General features: G+C 29.1%; 1 protein-coding gene across 2 annotated transcripts in view; it reads left to right on the forward strand.

Moving 5' to 3' along the window:
- Positions 1-7,074: 7,074 nt before the first annotated feature.
- LOC107448397 (uncharacterized) overlaps positions 7,075-23,677 on the forward strand; it is a 39,747-nt gene continuing 23,144 nt past the window's right edge. The window contains exon 1 of one of the 2 annotated variants that reach the window (XM_016063570.4): positions 7,075-7,502. In XM_016063570.4, coding sequence (XP_015919056.1) covers positions 7,463-7,502 — 40 coding nt within the window. In that variant the 5' untranslated portion in view covers positions 7,075-7,462. The remainder of the gene's footprint in view (positions 7,503-23,677) is intronic. The other variant, XM_016063569.5, reaches the window with a different exon arrangement.

Consider the following 23,677-nt stretch of genomic DNA (forward strand, 5'->3'; position numbering starts at 1 on the left):
ACCAAGCAATTATGAGTTTTGAAAATTTTACATGAACGTTTGTGAAAATGTTACGGGTGATATAGCAGCATTATATAAAAGAAAGATTGGAAGAAACGTTTCCGCATACAAGGGTGATGTATTTAAAAAAAATTTCAAAAAAACTGTCGAACGGTTGATTTCCAAATGACCTATTCCTGCGGTTCGCAATTTTTTTTATCGTCTGTGGAGCCCTAAATAATCGACCTTATTTCGGCGGAACCCCATGACTTCATGAATACATTTCACAGTGATTGTTAACATATTAATTAACGGAAGAATATTTGTTATTATGAAAATACGTAATGATCAAAATGTTATTTATTATTTCGTTAATATAGGGAATTCATACGGAATAAAATTTTTTCATATCGTTTTATTAAGATTAGTCTTAAAATTTGCTTTAATGTCAGACAATTGAATTCACCGGTCTAGAACGGCATCTACTCTAGTTCTTAATTTGATTTTAGTGTATGCATAGAATAAAAATAAATTAGATGAAACATAGTTTCCGTTAAAATAAAGACGAAAATAGACGAAAATAAACGTAGAGAATGTTTAACAGAGAAACACACTTCTTCATTGCTGAGTTACGCTATTTTTATTAGATGCGAAATACTAATGCATTTTTTAATGAATGCTTATCCTATTCCTAATTCATTCATTATATTGCTACTAGAAAAAAAAAACATTGTTTTAAACTTTCTTTCTTCCTAAGCATTTTAATTAAATATAATTTCCTAAAAATAGCGGAAATATTAAATAAATAGATTACTAATTCGATACAAGTTTAGTTACATGTTTCCAAATTCATAACTGGTTAAAAAAAGTCCTAAATCTTGGAACCCCTCGATGTGACCCGTCCACGGAACCCTAAGGTTCTGTGGAACACTCTTGAGAACCGTTGGCCTAGGCCTTTATTGAGTAGGTGGAAACCACTTCAATACCTTCGGTCCAAGCCACTTCTTGAATTGGTCACTTTAACCAGATAAGCCTCAATTTCAGAAGAACTATTTTTTTTCTTTTTATAAATTAAATGCAAGAAGATAAATATTTTTAATTTCTAATAACATTTGAAATATTTATAGGCTGCACATAAGTTTAAAGTTCACTTAAATTTATGAAAACGAGCAATTGAACTATAAATCAAAATAACTTTAAAACTAAAAATGAAAACGTATTTTTCTGAAATGCCATACTTTATTCCATGTAATATATATGATTAATACTACTTTACAAGCCACTCCACAAGCGAAAATTGAAAAAAAAAAGTATCTTAGAGCAAGTTCATAATTGCAAAGCAGCAAGATTTATACATAAAAAAAAATTTAAAAAAATAAAATGAAGAAAAATTTTTGAAAGTTTGTTTTTTGAAGAATGGTGGTTGTGAATTCTCAACCTATTCACAATCAATCGAAAATTCTTTGTGCTAGCAAACATGAAAATTAAAGGCGTATTGAGTCTGCAATCTTAAAAATTCATGGAATTTTTTTGCTCTTCCAAAAACTTGTAGCATCGAGAAGGTGATTTTTGAAATTTTTTTGTTCTTGTTCAGGGACTCATTCGTTTTAAAGATAATTGCTCTCATATCACTGAAACGAGTTTTCAGAAATCTTAAATAAGAGTCAATTAATTACAATAAAATAAAAAATCTCATCAGGTTTCAGAATAAGGTGTACTAGAATAATTTATTATGATTCAAATGAACTTGGTGAGATATCGCATCGCCGCGAGAACAATGTAACATTTAAAATAAAATAAAATAATAAAAAACGCCTTTCATAGCGCACTTAAAATGAAATTAAAACGAATCATATTTAATTATAATTTAATTGTCCTACGCAAACTTTATTGGGTAAGGAGCGGCTATACGAATAATTACAACCATTAATTCGAAATTATTCATTACACTAAGAATTCGAAATATTAACATTAAACCAACCATTCATCAAGAATTTCTTGCTGAAATTCGGGATCTCGTTAAATCAGAGCTCGTAATAAACGAGTTTGACAGACAAATTAAAGAAACAAAAATAAATATTTTTTCTTCTTCAGAATTATATTTTGGAAGCTTTTTTAAAATGTAAGTGAAGTAAATTATTTTTAATAAATAAATGTGTTATTTAGCTTTTGCGTATTTCCCATTACATATTATAATAAGTATTTATTTTTTTTTAAATTTTTATTTATAGTAATAGTTTAATAAATAGTAAGTTAGCATTATCAGGGTGAATGCCCAGAAGTTATTGTCATTGTCCCCGATCTCTCATTTTAATGTTTACATTTGACAAGCCTGCAATTTGATATTTTCCCTTAGAAGTCAATGGAACTGGTAATCTTTTGAATTTGAATGAAAAAAATTTATTACTCGGTTTTAGAAAAATCTCTGAATTAAAAGTGTAAAAATTAAATTAACTGAAATAGCAATGAAATCAAGGAACTGTCGGTACAAAACTGTCAAGGCTCCACTGCACATAATATTGTACATAATTTACACCTTGTTTGAGTACAAATTGCTTCTAAATGATTTATGACGAAAGAAAATTAAGTTACGTTAAACTAATTTAAACCTATATTTAATTAAAAAAATTTTTAAGCTCGGAATTCCAACATACATTACTTAAAGGCAAAAAATATAGTCTGTAAAACTGTCATGATAATGATAAATCAGGACACTTAAAGTCAATGCTTAATAATATTATTTTTTATAATTGAATAAAAACTTATAAAAGTTTTTAACATAAAAATAAAAGTTATTACATTTTCAAGTTTTATTTGAATTTAAAATAATCCCTTTACAGTCGTTATCTCGAAATTTATGTAAGCAATTTTTTTTGTGTTTGCTCCATGTATATTTAAATATGGCTTAATTAATCTACTTCAGTTTTATTTTAATATCTTAAATATATTATGAAATTATCCGATAGTTATGGCAAATAATTTCACATTTTAAGTGTAAATATGTACTTTGTTGAATTTGTATCAATTGAAAATCTATTAGTCAATAATAACTAACGAGAAACAATTATTGCAATTCAAGTTTCATTGCTTTAAGTCTTTTTCAAATATTTACTTCAGTGTCTTAATCCATTCAAATACCCTTTTTAGGAGCGAAACTGTTCTAAAAATACTTCAAAAGCATAATACTTCATACGCACACAAAAATTACTTTTTGCAAAAAAATTTGAAATAAAAATTCTTTTTTAATATTCCATTCTTTTAAATGTTCACCCTGGAATTGAACGGCCTATCTATATCAGATTTGTAGTTTTTACCCTTTAAACTTGTTATTTAAAATCATGAACAGAAGATAAGGGAACTTTTGACTCAAGCATTTTATCAAGCACTAGGACAAACTAGCCTTCGTGGAAGACTTTTTTTAATGGAACTAACCCGCATTGGCGTTACATGTGGAGGAAAACCACGAAATCCTCCTATGGTTTGCCCGACGACAAGGAGATTCTAACCCATGATCCATCTACCACTAAGGATATTTTACGTTTGCACTGTGGTTGGTGCGAGCCGAGAGCAGAATTCGTATCAGCCAGCCACAGCTGGGATTCAAACCTGGGAAACCTCATTGAGAGGCGAACTCGCTATCCTCTGAGCAAACATTTTATGTATATATATAATCATTGTTGAACAGCCGATCCAATTTTATGGGTTTACGGCTACTAATGTTCTACTCCGTAGCCTTGTAGTTTTGAACCCAATCCAGAAGACGAGGGAACTCCTGGATCGAGTATTGGGAGAAATTTGCCCTCGTGGAGGACTTTTTGATGGAGGTAACCCGCATTTGCGTTATATGGAGAGGAAGACCACGACAACCTCCCACGGTTCAGGGCTAAAGAGAATAGAAGGGCGGGTTCACTTCCTTAAAAAACTCTCACCGCGCCAATCCTCCAATTTTCTCCAGTGACGTCACTTTGGTGCAAAGCTCGCACTTTTACTTCAAGAATAGAGCGTTCGGCCTTACTAGCTCTAACTAATATTGGAGCATTTCTTTTTGTGACTTATTCTAAGACATTTGTTATTTTCTATAATGACTTTCCTCAGTTTTTGCCGTGAATTTACAAAATTGTAAAACTATTAACGAAATGTCAGTTTGCGCGATTGCAACTTGCAAAAATTCTGATAGAAAAACAAAAGGAAAAAATATAATTTTCCGCGTGTTCCCTAAAGTAAATGAACAACTATGTAAAAAATGGATTCCGAAGTGACACAGTTAATATAAAACTGCAATACGTTTTTTCTATCGTTAAGAGCTTTTATAAAAATTCGATATCTAAATAGAAACCGCCTCGTTACTTCAAAAAGAAAGGCTCGTGAAAAAAATTAAAAAATGGATAAAGTCAAAGAAAATTAAAACGTAAGTAAAAAGTATAAATAAAATATATAGTGTACAGTTGAAATTCTCCTAATTTCATAATTTATTTTTTTACTGTAGTTATTCTAAATATTTATGATTCTTTTAAAAATTATATTCCCTTGAATTTAAATATCTATAAATTATATCATCTTAAATTTAAATATCTATAAACAATTGTAAAATTTCTAATGTCATTATGAACCTAAATTATTATTTTGTTTCAGTAATAAGCGTTTAAGGTTCATGTTTCCTAATGATTATGTATGAACAAATTGCTATTAACGGCATATTTTAAATTCGGGGATTCTAAATTTAACTCAACTTATTGTTATAAAAGAATATGTAGATAAAAAAGTGTCGATGTATGCTTTCATTTTTCTTAATAATTAAAGTTAAAACTGAACTTTTTAAAATAAAGTATTTATAGTGTCATTTTCGCCAACGAGTAAGATATTTTTATAAGTTTTAAATGGTATTTTTTTAATATAATGGCCAAGAGAGTTTTTTAAACTATGTTTACGAATGGAAATAATGTGTTAATTACGTAAAGTTTGAAAGCTAATAACCAGAAAAAGTCTAACTTATTTTTACAAAGAGAAGGATGCAAAGTTATCATAATATCTTTGCGTGCGATCTTCCAAGATCCGTGAACACAGTGACGTCATGAGGAGGGAAATCGTCTCTTCAGCTCTAAGAGCGGAGTGAACTAGCCCTTCTATTCTCTTTAGCAGCTACCCTACAGCTAGCCTGATGGCAAGGGGACTCTAACCTAACCCATGATCCTTCTACCACTGAGGATATTTCACGTCAGTAGTGTAGACGGTGCAAGCCGGATGCGGAATTCGTATCGACTGGGATTCGAACCCGGTTCGCCTCATTGGAAGGCGAATGCTCTATCCATTGAGCCACCGCTGCTCTGGATCAAGCATTGGGGCAATCTTGTCTAAGTGGAGGACTTCGAGTAAAAATAACTTGCCTTATGTGGAGAGAAAAACTTCACCCGAATAGCTCGATGCCAATGGGAATACTAACTTAGGATACGTTAACCTATTTTTCGCGAACACTGTGGGTCCCGCAGTGGACTGATCGTTAAGACACGGTTCTCAGCAGATCACCGAAGTCAAGCATCACTGGCTGCGGTCAGTGTGCGGGTGGTTGACCACTTGGATCAGCCTGCGTAGGGACCGAGGGTGTGCGGTATTGGTCCTCGTTAAACTGTTCTACCGTAAAGTGCTCGACTTCGCGTGCAGGTCGTCGGGCTACCGAAGCGGGGGTGCCATCCCCTCCGCAGAGGATCAAAATTGTGATGGCATGTCTTCGGATCATCCTCAGGGATGTTTCCCAGACCGTCGCCAATAGCCCATTGTGCAGCTCTAGTGCGACGTAAATTAACTACAACTACAACACTGTGGTTGGTGCGAGTCGAAAATATAGAATATTAAATGGAAGTGGTATGAAGTAACGTGCAATCGCAAGAGTTAAAGAAAAATAATGTTTATTGCACACTTCTTTATTCAGTTAAAACAATAATAAAAATAACAAATCATTCTTAAAGAGTGTTTTAACAATCAATTTTTATTCATTTCATTTACTATTTTCGCTGTTGGGTTACTAACATTTCGTAAAATAGAAACATTTATTCTTAATTACTAAAAATAAAGAACTTCAATATTTGAAAATATGATTATTATTTTATTGTTATATGATGAAAATATGATTTATTAAAAGAAATTAAATAATTCAAGAAAATATGGGAAACACAGGAACGGTGTAAATATAGGACTGCCGAAAACCAGTTTAGTTCATGACTTGATTCGAGTTGGCTCAATTTTGAAAGTGAAGTACATCGTAACATTTTAAAAATCTAAACTGCAGGTGAAATTACATATTTTCAATATTAAATTATCTATAATCATGTAATATTTTACAAACGTAAGTGCAATTTGTGTTACATGTATCCGAATTTCAGCATCTTTTTCTGGTAAGAAATATGAAAATGCAGCTAAATGTGTTACCTAAAGCCGTTACAACTCTGTACTCATACCTGGATAAAAAGACATTGAATGAAAATTTTACAACGCAAAAATGACACACTCTCTCTAAAGAAGGCTGTATACAAATAAACCCATATTTTATCTAATAGTTGTGGGCCGCCAAAAACTATTTAAAACTTTTGGGGGCGTGAAAATTTTTTAAAACACTTTCTCCTTTTTTTCTTTTCATTTCGAGATGGTTTTTTCCCCTTTTCATTGAAGTCTTTCCCAAAAGCAATTTTTGTTTATATCAAAGAAGAAAAAAATGTTTAAATAATGAACAACTTATTTTTTTTTTATCAAATACTTCAGTAAATGCGGCTGAAATACTTTTTTTCCCATGGAATTGTATAAAGTTTTAGATCTTGGTAGTTTTTAACTTTTTAAATTGAAATCTAAAATTAAAGGATATTTTTTTATTTTTTTCAAACAAGCAAAAAGTTTTATGAATGAATTTTTCAAAGCAATTTTCAAGCAGATTTCACGACTTTTGAAAATTTCCTTAGACTGCAGAGTGAAAAATCACTGACCTAGTAAAGTTGTGTGCAATTAGTAGAGTTACCTTTCACTAAGTTCAGTTTTATTTGAAACTTATAATGGTGTTTATTCTGACCGAGGGTGTCTCTAGTGTAGCGCGCCGCATCTTTCAATGATGTCACAACCGGAAATCTGCTACACGTAGCCAATCGTCGTTGCCGGTAGTGGAGACGTCACCCTTTCATCCCGCAGCTGTGTTGGCCGTGTAGCGAGGTGGGTCACGACCACAGCAAGGAATGGGCTCTGTGTAGATTATGTTCAGAAAATGACAGTTGCAAAAAAGTGAATTTTGGTTTGTTATGATTAGTATGGATCACATTTGAATGACCGGCATTAAAACTTCAACAATACAGCTTACCATAAATTTGTGTGTGCTGCTATGGCCTACAGCAATGTCAACAGATTTCTTCTGCTGTCTGGGCTACAGGAGTGGTCCACTTCTCTCACAGGTTGTACTGCTCCATATTTCATCGAGGAGCTATAGTAAGCAACCGCTCTATATAGCATGGTTTTTCTTACCCAATACAATAACTATTTTCTAACGTGTGAGTAGGATTTCCTATTAGTGTTTACGATAATATATTACATTATTTAAGTTAACAAATTGAAAACTAGATTTACTTTACTTTTTGTCCACTTTTTTTTCCAAATTTATTTTTCATTATGAATCTATTTAAATGAGTAACTATTTTCAAACTTATTATTTTATTATGTTGTTTATACTTATGTTTCAAACTTATTATGTTGAGTTTAGATGGCATAAATACGCATCTTCTTTAACATTGGTTGGGTAGTATACATTTTCATAACATCAAGTTCTTTGCATTTATTCATAATAAATGTCGCTGAACGATATTCTACTTATGTTTTCTTCCTTTATTTTCTCTGAGTTATGTTTCGTTGAGTTTCACGAATTACAATCGCACAGATTTATTATTTTTATTTTGATATAATTTATTAGTTGGTGCCTGATAATCGTTTGCAAATTATTTTGTTCAATTATGTTTATTATTTTTGTGCTTTGATATTTTGTGTAATGAATACTAGATATAATTTTTCAGTACGTTTATGAATAAATATTTTTAAACGATTTCAATGTTCGTTTGTTATCAATTTTTATTAAACATCTTTATTACGTTCGTTTACATTCGTGTCAGAGATCTAGTTTCTCACAGGGCAGTGAAAAAAAATAAAAGGAAAATCCACCAGCAAGTATAAGTTTAAAATTTCTGTATGCTTTTAGGACAGGTTATGTTAATATAAATAAAATGTATTAATTTCATAAATTTTATTTAAATTTTTAAATAATGAAATTTGAGTTGTTGATTGAAATATAATTTTTATGAAACATGTAATTCTTACTATATATTTAACATTTTTCATGAAAATATTTTGTTTGACTTTTATGTTGATTTAAAGGTGAGGTCTTATATAATTTGTTATACATTTTATTTTCTGAAAATGTTTTTAATTTTTTTATGAAATTAAGTTTTTCATTCATTGTTTTATTCTAAAAATAATTCTTATTTTTGCTGTTTTATTTTATCAAGGTATATTTTTAGCTTTTAAGATTAGTGTTGAAAATTTGAAATAATGGATATTATTTACAGAAGCTTAACACTTATCAGCACATAACTGAATTTAGCTAAATAACTTCTTTTATTTTAAATAAAGTTCTGAGCACTCTAATTGCTTCAGTTTTTTTTTTTTAAATTATGAACAATTTTAATTCGACATTTATGTATAAAAATTATGTTTGAATTTAGTAATAAAAATACACCCAGTAATAGACAATATGAATATGTTTAATTGTAAAATTAATTTAAAAGTAATTAATGCTAGTGTTTTTACATAATAGAAATTAAGCATAAAGTGAAATTACAACTATGTTACTGTTTTTGACAGTGTATTTTAATTATATACGTAAAGTTCATTATTTTATCGCATTAAAATTAGAAAAGGTTGGCATAACTCAGATTGCTGGGCTGTTTTTAAATTCCTTGCACTTTTTTTGAGAAATGTTTTTGTACATAGTGTTTCTTAAAATACCATTATACTTTTTGTATTAAAAATATTCCATTGTTAGACAATCAAGTATTCTGTTGCATAATTTTAATTAGTGCATAGTAGGCCTAGTGCATACATTAAGCAAAATAAAAAAACAAAACTGTAGTAATTTATGAAGTGATTTTATTTTCAATAATATTCATTTTTCAAAAAGCCTGTTAACAATATATAAATTAATGCTAACTACTAATTAAGTTACAATATTAGATATCAAATGTTTCCTCATGAACATATCTTTTTTTTTTGTTTGTCTGATTCTTTATTATCCATGTGCCTGGAGATAAAATTACTTGTTTATAAGAAAGATGAAAATTAGTTTTAAATACAATATTTTTGTATTTAAACTCTTAAAGTTAACTCTTTCTTTTCAAGGGACTACTTTGTTTTGCAAAAGATATGGTTGATAATTAATTTGCTTTAATTATTATTAGTTATCTTCAGCATTATTTATTAGTAAAATAAATTTTATTTTGATGTGATATTATATTTCTTTTATCAATGTATTTCGTTTAATTTATAGTGACAAGTTAAAAATAGACAATTTTCACTTAATTGATTGTAAATCAGGGTTGGCAGGTTTTTGACATGTGAAAGTTTTTGACAGTTTAAACCATGGTTTAAACCGTCATGTCAAAAACCTCATTGTCGAAAATGTCAAAAACCTATATTCATATGTGAAATTTAATTAATACATAAAATTTATATATTTTTTAAAGGATAGTGTTTCTAAATATGTTCTAGAAAAAATAAATTTAAAATTTTGAAGAAACACTTATATTTTAAATAGTAACCAAAATCTTGTACTTTTAAAAACTCACATCTTTTGTAATATTATGTATTCATTTTCATGTGTTATTGAAAATCTGCAGTGATATTATTAAGAAATTTATTTATAACCAAATTTAGTGTATAGTATAGATCAGTGGTGCGCAAACTAGGGGTCGCCAGAAGTTTTTTGGGGGTCGCCAAATTTTTATGAAATGCATTATCCCTGCATGCTGCATACCATACAGTGTACATATAAAGAGTGAAGCGCCATCACTCACTGTTTAATTGCAATTGGATTTCCGAAATGTCACGAAATATCGAGTCAGAAGTCATAAAACGCATACAAAATTCATCTGTGTTTGCTTTACAACTGGACGAGACTACCGATACTACTAAAATGTCACAACTAATTATTTACGTTAGGTTTATTTTTAATGAAGATATAACAGAAACGTTTTTATGTTGCAAAAATTTGGAAGGAAAAACAACTGGAGAAAAAATATTCGAAGTAATAAATGAATATTTTGAAACAAAGTCCCTTACCTGGGCAAACTGTGTTGCGGTTTGTACTGATGGTGCTGCAGCATTAACAGGTTCGAATAAAGGGCTCAGAGGCTTAATTCAGAATGTGGCACCTCATATGGTATTTAATCTCTGTATGATTCATCGGAAAGCTCTTGTTGCAAAAGATATGGATGAAGAGTTGCACAACGTATTACAAGACGCTGTTAGTTCAATTAACTACATTAAATGCAACAGCCACAACAGCCGTCTCTTTTCAATACTTTGCAATGAGATGGGCTCAACGTATGAGAAATTACTGTTACACATCAAAGTCAGATGGCTTTCACGTGGGAAAATACTAAGACGGATATTTTATTTGAGAAATGAAGTGTACATGTTCTAAATCGAAAAGAAACATAGATTGGCAAGTTATTATATCGATGAAGTTTGACTAGGGAAGCTGAGCTATTTAGTTGATATTTTCGAAAAACTTAACGACTTAAATTTGAGCTTGCAGAGTGAGAATTCAACTATCATAACTACAGCCAGTAAAATTCAAGCTTTTAAGAATAAGTTTAGTCTCTGGCAAACTGAACTGAATTAAAACAACACCAACATGTTCCCTTGCTTTAACGATTTTATCAAGGAAAATAATATAGATATATTTACATTTGAAAACATCATTTCCAATCACATTGAAAAGTTAAAGAAAAAATTTTCGAGAAGATTCGAGGATTTTCCTGAAAACGATCTTGGTTGGATTCGTGATCCATTTTCCTTTGACATATGCAGTTCAACGCTTCAAATTAGTGAGAAAGAGCAATTGATAGATCTGATTAGTGATTATACTCTTCGAAATCAATTTAAGACTCAGCCTTGCCAAACATTTTGGCTATCCGTGGAAAAACAATATCCCGTTTTATGCAAGAATGCCATCAGAGTGTTAATACAATTTTCATCAACGTATTTATGTGAAACTGGATTTAGCAAACCAGTTTCAATAAAAACTAAATACCACTCGCGTTTAAAACCTGAAGATAATATGCGAATTGCAATTAGCAACATACATCCAAACATCGATGAGATAATTAGAAACTTGCAGCCACATACATCTCATTAAAGGGCAATTTACTGATTTTTGTGTTATACAAAAAGTATTTTTTTAAAATTATAAATAAAATTAATATGAGTCAAATATGATGATGTTTTTATTCGATGAAACGAAAGAAATGCTCGAAATATACATCGTATTTGTGAACATTTATCTCTAGGGGTCGCCAAAAATTTTCTCTCTACAAAAGGGGTCGCGGTCGAGAAAAGTTTGCGCACCACTGGTATAGATTATACTAAAAATTAGACATTTTTAAAGATAAACATTAGCAGTTTTGTTCATTAGACATCTTCTTTTAAAGAAAAATCTTTTTAATATTTTTTAAAATCTTCTTAATAATCTTTTTAACATAAGACAATACAAATTTAAGTGCTTTCTGTTAAATACACAGAGTAGTTAGTGTCGATTTACAGTATATTCAGCCTATTCATTTTGCTGAATATGATATAGTTTTGTTGAATATCTAAATATTCAGCTGTTGAATAATTACTTCTTGCTTTCAAGATATGCATTATTTGTATTCTTAATACGAGTGGAGAAGAAAAAATTAAGAGATAAAAATTGTTTTAAAATGATAAGTGTAATAATTATAAATAAATATAATAAACAATATGAATTATATTTATCATTATTCATAAATATAACTACTTTTAAATTCAAATTAACATACTGGATAATAAAGATATTCGGTATAACATTAAAATTTTTTTTTCATACACTTGTATCTTGTATCAAGTTTGTATTTATACAACATAACTTGTAAGTTCCTTATAAATATTAGTTATATGTTCCTTATATGTCAAAAATGCATAGTAATAAACTTTTAATTTTGCATTTGAATATAAATTTCTGAGATTTTAAATCTGTTATTTTACCTTAATTTTAATTAAAAAATATTTTAAAACCTGCTGATTACCTATAGTATAATTAAATTTCAATATAATGCATGGCAACTGTTGGTAGTTTTGAAGTTTATATATTTTCTTGGCAAACTTCAGTTTTTGACATTTTTGACGGGTTTTTGATGGTTTAAACCAGTATTATACCCTTGTCATGTCAAAAACCACTTTTTGACGTCAAAAACCCAACCCTGTTGTAAATGTATAAAAACTTTTCATAATGCCATTTTTCCAAATTCTATTTTATGTATAGTTAAAAACTATACAACACTATGTGTAGTTTTATTTTTATTAAAGTAACTACTGCCAGGAGTAGCAAATTTTTTTCTCTTTAAAGCAGGGATAAACCCTGCATTAAAAACTCTCAGTGCAACCTTAAAAAAATTGCTTTTATGTCTTTTCTGTTTTCTCTTAGTGATTGATATTTCAGTGTAGTTAAAATACTATAAACTTTTATTATTCAGGAACGGTTAAAATTTTTTAATGAGAGGTAGTTCATACAGAAAAAACTTTGTAATATTTAATAGTGTCTAGTAATAAGATATAAGAGAAAACAATTTCTATCTTACCAAGAATGTAACATAAAATCTTGATATCAAACAAAACATGAAATGAATTTAAATGTTATTTATTCTGTTGTCACTTAATTAAGTCATAGTTATTCCAAAAAGAAAAGTTTTATGTTGCTTAAGTATAAGAAAGAGATAGACCCACTAGTTTAAAAGTTATGTCCGTGTCCCAATGGTGAAATATGAAAAACATGCTTGTTGTATTCAGTAGGCTTTTAGTTACAACAGCCAATCCAATAAAGACATGACCCTCTTTCATGCAAATGCGGTAGCCAAATGCAGACTAATTAACAGGTCCATCGGGAAACCACTGAACAGACTACAATTACAGACAATTGTCCTAGAGATTTTGCATCTATATTAACCAGACTAAGGACATATTATAAGGTCATGAAAATCCATCCCAATAATACCAAATCATATATCAAGAATTACCCTGACTCCCAACTAGCACCAAAACATCTTCGAATACCCAATTTTTACTACAAATGTCTTAAGGCTCAATATGCTGCCACTTCAGGGGATCCTTTATAACTCCGAGGCACCAGACCTGGCTGCTGCAGTCAACCGTTCTTTTAATGGCATCTAGAGAACAACCCTCATCCGTAGATATAACAACAGTTAAGATGGCCTAAAATGTATTTGCAAATTTCAATAGTGCTTTAACTGAGCACTAAATTTATCATGTTGCCTCAAATGACATCTATAGCTGTCCTGCACATTCTAATTAATAAAAAAAAAACTTCATTAGCATGAAGTGTACTACTTCATTTATTTGTTAAATATTCAGTATTGCATTGACAAAAAGATGTAACATTCTGTCGTTGTTGCTCTAGAAAGAGAAGAAATTGTGACGAGTAAATTACGGTTAGAGCCGTCAAGAGTTTTCATGCTGTCAAGAGGACTGTGGCATCATTTCCTGACATACCACTGATGCTGAGTTTCATATAGCAATCGTAAACAATTGAAAAAGATATGTTTCTGAGTATGATTGTGCAGCAACATGTTAATGTAGTTTTGAGTTCCATAGCGCTGCTAAGTTGAATTTTTTTAAATTGGTTTCAAAACCGACGGAAATTAATGTATCTCTTCTTATAACTATCCTGACAATAATGCTAAAGCAGTGCCAGGTGTTGTTTTAGATAAAGAAATTCTGCTAACCCTAATCTGTGGGCCATTTGGATTGAAAAGACTGTCTACACTCTTTAGTAAGTCTTTCCAGTTGATATGATCCTTTTATTATAATGGCCACTACAAGAAGTCCAGTTTGCTGTTCCATCAACGAATGTAGTTTTAATGTCCATTAGAATGCCTGATCCGAATTGTCCATTCCAATGTAGCGATCAAACTTAATTTTTTTTTTTAAATCAAAGAAAATCATTCCGAAAACAGGTGTCAGACAAGTAAGGAGTAAATCTATAACACAGGGCTGAAGGAAACTATTAAAGCCACCGTTTCTTTTGTTAATGCTCACCAAATGTGACACATTAATTCAGAATGAATGAAGAAAGGGCAGCAGAACCACCTATTCTTAACCTAGATCTTGGGCTTAATCTATGGTCGAAAAGATTCTGAAATAGGAATTACTTACTGTTAATGAGAATTTAAAGTGTATATTACATTGTCATTTAGAAATTTATTATGCTCTAAAATTATGTTCTTTTTGTGAAGTGTTTTGAAAAGTGGTTTATTTCGAGTTTAAAGCACCTGCCTTTCACATTCTTCTTGATTTTAGTTTTGCTTAGTTCTCTGAATATATGTTATTAGCAAAAATGACTGCTTGTAACCAGTGTATACTTAGGACAGAAATTAAAATTTTTGAAGAAACAAGGATAAGAGAATATCAAAATCATTTGTTGCTAAAGTATTCAAGGTCCTAAAAAGCATTTTATTTACAATGATTAAGAATTTATTTAATTCAGAAGGGGAAAAAATAAGGTGTTGCACTTGAACAAATTTCAAAATCTAAAAAGACCATTGAATTTTTCTAAAGTTTATGCACAATATTGAAAGCTGTAATTAAAAAAAATTTAAATGTATTTTTAACCTTTAATGTCTTTTATTATTTACTTGTATATTATTGACATAAGAAACTGCATTATTGTCAGTTCAGTTTCATAATTCCTTCTAAAAGGTAGCTTGTTTTTGTCAAAATTAGTCCAGTATTTATGAAATAAAAGTAAATATTTGCACTAATTTAATGTACTTACAATAAAATGACTTTGTGTTATAACGTTCGTTTTCATTTGGGTACTGTATTTATTAAATTAGTTTCTTAAAAATTTCTTAAATTGCTTATAATTTAACTGAATTGAAATCAATAGATTATGTAAATTTTTTAATTTTCTTTATTAGTCAGAAACATTTGGAAGAATGGACTTAAGAGATCAGTAATTAATAAAATTGAGTCCAATATAAAGATCCCATTCCTTTTAGCTTGTCTACTCTCATGAAAGTCCCTCTAATTTAGATTGTATCCTAACATATGATGATCTAATAGTTAAATCAAAAGTTTTTTTGATAGTTTACCTTTTAAGTTTACATACGTTAATGCAAGTTAAGTAAAAGTTTGACTGATTGTTATCTTTTTTGATATTGTTTTTGTTTTAAAAATGTTTTCACTAACTGTTGTGACAAAATTATTTTTTGAAAAGTGAGTAATTGCATGGTCTTAAGAAACTGAAGTATTTGTTATTTCTGAAGTAATTTGAAATAAAATGTATGGTTCAAATTTACGAATGACTTTTGTCTTTTAAATGCGTATGGTGAGCAAAGTTGGGCAACAAAGTACTATTAGGGCAATGGGATTGAGTGGCACCCATGCTCTGGGGTGTCTGGTTTATAGGTTAAGAGCAGAACTAAAATTTTGAATTCAAAAACCATTTTTTGATTTTGCTGAAATCTTAATTTAAAATCATTTATATTAATAATCCCGTTTAATCTGAACTGGATTTCAGCCCTTTGCACTCGGAGTACTTTAAAATGCAGTTTAAATTTATGTAGACTTAATTCATTTATAATACATTAATTTAATTTTTTTATGTAATAAAAATCATAAAATTTGATTGCTATAGATTTTAGATTAAGGTATAAGAATTACATTTTTAATTTCAGAGTAGTGACTTTTGGTGTCTGAAAAAAAAAGTTTTTAAATACAGTACAGAACCCGTTATCCGGAAATCAGAAAACCGGAAAACCAAAAAACCGGAACGAAATTCGATAAATTTTCCCTCAATTTAAAAAAAAATTTTTTTTTTTCCTCACAAGATTTTAGGGTTTTTCTTTCTTTTTTGAAAGGTGTTTACCTTACCATCATTTTGGAAATAATCATTAGTGTATTACTTCATCGTTTTTTCTTCTTTCTAAGATTATTTCCAAAAAAAAATTTTTTTAGTTGGGGTTAGCAATAAAAAAACGGCTTTTTGTAGCGATTCAGAAAACCGGAAAAATCAGTTATCCGGAATAGCGATGGTCCCGATCGTTCCGGATAATCGGTTCCCTACTGTACTAGGTTAACTGGAATCGGGCTAATTTACTAATGATATACTATGTGTTAAAATGAATTGGTATGATCTTTAAGTTTTAATATCTTCTGGACCAAACCTATTTCTTTCAGGAGAGAAAACAGTGGAAAAACTCAAAAGTGAAAAAGAAAATACAGGGTTGCCACAGGTGACTAAAATGCGACTATTTGCAACTATTTTTGACCTGAGGCAACTATGGATACTTTTTTTTTTGTCTAAAAAGGCTATAAAAGGAACTATTTTCAGGAAAAGGAGACTATTGGGAGACTTTTCTGTTCTCCTAGCAATTTTTTTAGCATAAATTGGGTTGACAACCTGCAGCTCGGGGTAGCTTCTGAACATAATGAATTTTTTTTTCTAAAAAATAAAAAAAATATTAAATTGCAAATTTGAGTCATCACTTTTTAATGCTCTCAATTTGCACAGATTTCATTGTGAATCTATTTTATTTCTCAATTGTGTGAATTTCGAAATTTTAGTAATTACTTTTTCAATTTATATATATGTATACACCAAAGAGCCATTACATTATGACCACCCTGCTAATAACATGTAGGACCACCTTTAGCCCTCAAAACTGCTAGCATCCGCCGTGGCATTGATTCCACAAGTTGCTGATAGGTTGGCTGAGGTATCTGGTACCAAGCGCTCACCAACGGGTCCTGCAATTCTCTCACATTGCGAGGGGGTAGCGTGGCAGAACGAATTTGGTTTTCCAAGTAGGACCACAAATGCTCTATTGGATTAAGGTCAGGTGAATTTGGGGGCCAAGACATGACTTGAAAGTCACTGGAATGTTCCTCGACGATTCGACCCTTATGACATGGGGCATTATCCTGTTGGTAAACACCATCCCCCGCAGGAAAAACTGTTGCCATGAATGGGTGAACCTGGTCAGCAACTATGTTCAAGTAGCTTACAGGCGTCAGGGCTTTTCTATGAGGATTATGGGTCCTTGTGTGCCCCATGAAAACATTGTTCCTGGTCGAGAAACCATGAAAACCTGAGCAAGTCCATTGTTATTGATGGAGGGTGGTCATAATGTAATGGCTCTTTTTTTTGTATATATATATATATATATGTGTGTGTATATTTGCTAAATCAATTATTGATAAAAAGAAAAATTTTGTGAAAGGGAAAATTAACAGAAAAAATATGGTTTTTTTTAATGAAAAATGATTTTTCGGCATTAATTCTAGCATTTAATGTTCTGCAAATATACTAATTTTTTTACATAAAAATCTAGTGCTAAAACACTAACATTTATTTAAAAATTATCATATTGGCCGTCAACTTGACTAAATGAATCATAGTATATTACAATGAAATCATTTAATAAAATTTTAGGCGTATTATTTAAAAATTTTTGTTCTTATTTAGGCAACTATTTTCATAATTTTAGGCGACTATTTTCATGCTTTGCGCTACTAAAATAAACTATTTTGCTCATTTTTTTATGTGGCAACCCTGAAAATAGGAAAATTTAAAAATATCCAATACAGTTGTTTAGCCATAAAAGTAGTTTAAATTTAAACAAAATTTTATGTAGTACAGAAGGTTAAAATTTTCTTAACCTTCCTTAAAAAAAAAAAGAAAAGACTATTTTATCTTTATTAAAGTTTTTTAAAAATTTTATGTAATCTATTATAATAATTTATTAGCAATTTAGATTTAAGTTATGTGTTCTTACATTAAATGATTAATCCAAAGAAACTTAGTGAGCATAGAAACTTCATTTGCTTCAAAAATTATAAAAATGGACGAAGTCAACATGTTTCAAGCATTCAAAATTAGGTGCCCTTTTCATATGGCCATAAATTTAATTTTGATACTTCCTTAATTTCTTTCCACCCCTTTCACATTAGCTCATCTTGATATTCTGGAATCTTGTTTCATTCATATGAATGTAGATTCCTTTGTTTATGACTCTTTCCCTGTCACCTTTTCATAGCATATCCTGAACTAATTTGATTGTCTTTTTTCTACTTTTGCTTTACACCTATAATTTCTATTTTTTAATTCATAACTTTACTTTTTCTGTTTTAAATATCTATTTTCCTCAATCATGTCAGGCAAGTCTTGTGAATGGGAGTCTATTTTTGAGCGCTCGAAACAAGTCTACTTTTACTACCTTCTTTCGAGTATCCATTCTTTATTCTTAATTTACTGAAAATTCTATTTTAAGATTGAATTATGTAAAAAATGTTCATATTTAGAGTATTAATTGAACAATGTGTATTATAAAAAAATTACTTTATCAAGATTTTCTAGACCTGTTAAATTTCTATTACATTTTGTTTTACTGATGTATTACTTAAAGACTCAAGGTTTTAGGCTTTTTTTTAATGTAGCATAATTATTTTTTTTTTTTTTTTGAAATACATAGATATTTTAGTATTTCACAATAAAATATCAACAACTCATTTGTATAAGAAGAGTTTATGGCCAGGGGTCTGTCCAGGCCGAATTTACTACCGTTTAGCGGTACCTTCACAAATTCAACTTTAGAAAAAACGGTAGTTTCACAAATTCAAACTTAGGAAAAACGGTAGTTTCACAAAATACTTTTTCTTGAAATTTTATTTTTGTATCCCATAAGAAAAGAAAAATCCATATTTTTATCATATTTTTGTGTTGATTTTTCAATATAATTTTTAATTTTCATAAATTACATCTAAATTTTCACAAAATAGGTACCTTTCAGAAAAACCTAGACAGACCCCTTATGACTCTGTACCTAAAGCAAATATGAATCTTACTCTTTTAAAAACTAGATTCCTAGATCAAACATAAAAATTTTAATAGTGAAATAAAAAATTTAGCCAAAAAGGATTGATATCCCTAATAGAGAAATGAGGAGTGCTCCAAATCTAGGTCTGCATAACCAGACGTTCAAAAGCCTTGTAACCTTTAATAGTTATTAACTGACTGCATAGGGTAGCTTTGAATGTCAGCTTCTTTATGATACCTAGATTGCTAAAGGAGGTTGAAACATTGTTTTTCCCTAGTATAATGTTAGTTATTGATAAACCGAGCACTTTCAAGTTATTGAAATGTGAAAAAAATTGGCTTTTACTTAGCTAATGACATATTCCACTGGTTGGAAAATAAAAAAACCAGTTTTTGTAAATGCCCTTTATTTAAAAGTGCACTTTAAACTGTTCATCTTTTCATAACTCTTGCTTAGGATATTAAAGTTTTATCAAATTTCTTAAATTGTTTATAATTAAGTTATTAATTTATAGACGTCAATTCTGTAATTTATGGGGGGAAAAAACCCTCTGTAATTTATGAAAAAAAAAACAAACCTTATGAAACTTACGAAGATAAAGTTTACTTTGTGCTACAATAATCAAGGAAAAGGTGAGTAAAGCTTTGTGTACATTAATTTGTATTTTATTCAAGTCTTGCTTTATTAAAAGTTGAGGGTTTTCCATAAATTATATTTGACTAATTCTTTATTTGCATAATCCGGTAAAAATAATTAATATGATTTAAGATATCTATTTAAAAATACGTATTGCTTGTTATATTAGTACCTTTTTTCATATTTAACAGCATTTGGTTGTGAAAATTAGTACATTTCTAATTGGGTGTTTGTAACTTGAGAAGAAGTGAAGTGATTATGCCTACCTAACCTTGTGATTTATATTGCATTTAATTGGATACTTGTAAGCAACGTCAGATATGTGTGTCGAACCCATTCGGTTTCTGTATCAGCAAGTGCCACAAATGTCCTACAATTAAGGCTGATTGTGCTCCGGAAAAAATCCGGATTTACAGATTTTTCACTAACAGTGATCCGGAGATTGAAGGTCCAGACGTTTAAAAAAATCATTGATCACAGAAGTTTCCGAAAATCATATTTTCAAAGGTGGAACTTAAAAACACAGTTTATTTTATTTGTTTGTAAGGGAGAGCCAGATACTTTATAAGCTTATATTCATGATTAATATTCATTTTTTTATCAGTAAATAGTTATTATAATCATAAACTCAAAAAAAAAAGACATATTTGTAAATTTTAATTACTTCTCCAGGTCATCAGAGGTATGTGTAAATGATATAGGAATGTGTAAAATTTTAAATATATTTTAAGTAAACCAAGAAATAAGAAGAAAGGAAAAAAACCTTGCTTAAACTTTTTTCTAATTTTTAAATTTAAGCTTCTTCTTTTTTTTAACTCAAGAAATTTTCCTGAATTTTGACTTGGGCTCACAATCACCCCTGTACAATGGCTGCACTTTCAGGTTTCCAATTGTGAAAATATTGTGTTATTTGTAGTTTTGATCAAGATTATTATGCGATTTGTTAATATAAATCTATATATTAATTTTGATTATGATATATGATTTTAACATTTATGTATGTATAAAATTTCATCATGATATATAATTTAACAATTATTTATATGATTATAAAATTAAGTTCTACTATACTTCTTTAGATAAAGGATTAAGTGAATCAGTAATTTAAATTTCTTAAAATTCATTATTTTTCTTAATGATTTTCAATTTTGACTTGTTTAAAAATGATTTATAAAATAGCTAGAAAATTCAATATTGTTTAAACTAGATTGAAATTATAAGCTGTTTAATAATAGTTTTAATGTTTGATTTCTTTTTTAAAAGTTTCTTCCATTTCTATTGATAGGTAACTATTTCTTCCTGGGACAGTTTTTCCACTTTGGAAGAAACTTTCCATCCCTGTAAAAAATATAAATGCTGCACACTCGCAAATTATTGAACACCTTGACGTTCTGAATTATAAAAATATAGAATATGAAGATTAAACAGCTTATGCTCTTTAGTATATCCTCTCCTCCGCTTATAGTAAATTCTCCATTTTGATGACCAATGCATTATTTTCTGTTTGCTATTCCATAGGGACTTATATTATTTTACACCTATTTAAATGAACCATGTTAAACAGCCGTTCATTCTAATATAGTGACCAAATTTTAGTTTAATTTTTTGGTCCTGTGAAAATCACTTAGGCTAATCAATGTCCTTATATTAAGTGAGGACTCTAATTGTCTTTTCTTTTAAAAAGAATTTTTTGTTTTTTTTGTTTCTCAAGTTACAAATATTTTTATTTCTGTTTAAATATTACTATAAAAATTATTTATTAATGTAAAATTGAACTTTTCTAAACGGCTGGTGAAAGGCAAATTGAGTGCTCCTAGAAATAAAAACTGTTCCTATTTTAATTTATTATTATGACGTTTTAAAAGTAAGTCTGTTAAAAACTGTAATATGAAAGTTTTTTCAAGACTTTATTTCTTATAATATGATACATGCTTTTACTCTATTGTTAAAATTTAAGAAAAGAGTTTTATAATTTATTACAGCACACAAAGTTTAATCTAAGAAAACAGTTTTTACAGTTATCATTGATTTATTTTTTCCAATGAAAAATATTTTTATTTTCAAACCAGAATTTAAAAATTTGTTTTAGGATGTTTTGCTTTAGGATGAAGTCACAAAAAGTTACTAATTTGGAAAATTTTTCATTATACAGGGTAGGCCAGGTAACAAAATGGCCTGAAATAGGGTTCTTTCAATTGAAGTGGAAGGAACTCTTTTGAATAGAAAAGTATCAAGTATTAAATAAAATTTTAAACATTTTAGTATCACAATCTAGTTTAGAAATGAAATTATTTCAAAGCCATTTAAATAAATGCATAAAAATAAAAAAAATTGGTGAAAAATAAATTTTTAAGAAATTAACTAGTTTCTTTCAATGTTTTACATAAAGGTGTAAAGTAGAATTATATTTTATCTATATATAACTTTTAGGATATTGTAATCAAATTATATATTGTATAACACTGCAAATAATACATTGTATTCACAAAGGGCATACTAAATATTTAAAACCAAATGCTGATAATTATGAATATTGAAAACTATTCTTAGATATTATGCTAAAGGTATTTTTAATTTATAAAATAAACTTAATTTTTAGCCATAAAATTTTATTCACTAATTACTGAATTTTCATCATCAAATTAATGATAAATTTTAAAAAAATTGATTAAGTAGGAAACTTTAAAAATTTTCATATTTGATCTGAAAACTATGTCCAAGCATACAAGTTTCATATTAAAAAATAAAATTTGTAAGTTTTCAAATATTCGACACCCAATATAATGACCCCTATGTCCCACACAAAAACGGATGTTATATCGTGAGGTCACTATATCATGAAAATATGTCTGCAATCATGACTACATGAATTTAGTGCTAATATTTACTTGTATATCATAAATATTGGACTTATTTTTGCAAAAACATGCTGCACTTTAAATAGAACTATGAAATTCACTAATAGTGTTTTTTAATGTCAATATAGTAAAAGTATTATTTTACGTTAAAGGTTAAAAATGCATTTAAGTTTTTTTTAAACTATTTCTTTTAATATTCTGCATAAACTTCAGCCAGTCTATCAGTGCTTTTCTGTTACATGACATCTTCACAAAAATATCATGGAAGTAAACACTTTGTTTTTCTACCTACCATTTTTAGTTAATGTAAACAAATGTCTTTTAGGGATTTTGAATAATTTAGCAATTTGTGCTATTCTTCTATCCTCTCCCTTTAAATTTTTTCATTTTTGCTCTAGGCATCTAACATTACTCTGGTTTTGCTAAATAACATTGTGTCCAGAGAATGATCAAAATTAGAATAAAAAAGAATATGAATAATGCCATATGCTGAACTCCAAAGTAAACCTTCTTGCAACACTTCACAAAAGGAATAAATAAATTTTTCAAGCAAAAAAGAGTGATTGATGAATATATTGAACCCTTTAAAAAATTTTTTGGAAAGGCTATGATTATACAGGAAACTGATTTTGAAATGACCTTAAAATATGCACTTCGATAATAAGTAATCCATATTTCACAATTCTTCTGACCATAGATTATGTCCAGGACCTCATAGGTTTAGAATAGGATGTCCTGTCACTTTTTTCATTCATAGAGAAATCAAGATGTTTCATGTTTATTGAGCTGTAGCATAGACTGAAATAGTGGTTTGAATAGTTTTCTTGAAACTTTTGCTACTGACTTGATGAAAAAATGTTTCTTTTTAAAAGGTTAAAAATTTCCTTTAAAAAAGGTTCTTTTTAAAAGGCTTGTGTTTGGAGTGATTTTCTGAGAATTAAAAAAAAAAAAAAATGAAGCAAAATTTCAGTTGCTATATTGGAATGAACATTGTCGAATGTATGTGCCTAAATGTGTTAGAATAACATTGCATCAAGTGAATAGCAGATGAGG

This window comes from Parasteatoda tepidariorum, chromosome 11, assembly GCF_982258835.1.
Source record: "Parasteatoda tepidariorum strain Cologne lab strain chromosome 11, Ptep-v5.0, whole genome shotgun sequence".
In the NCBI taxonomy this organism is placed as follows: Eukaryota; Metazoa; Arthropoda; class Arachnida; order Araneae; family Theridiidae; genus Parasteatoda; species Parasteatoda tepidariorum.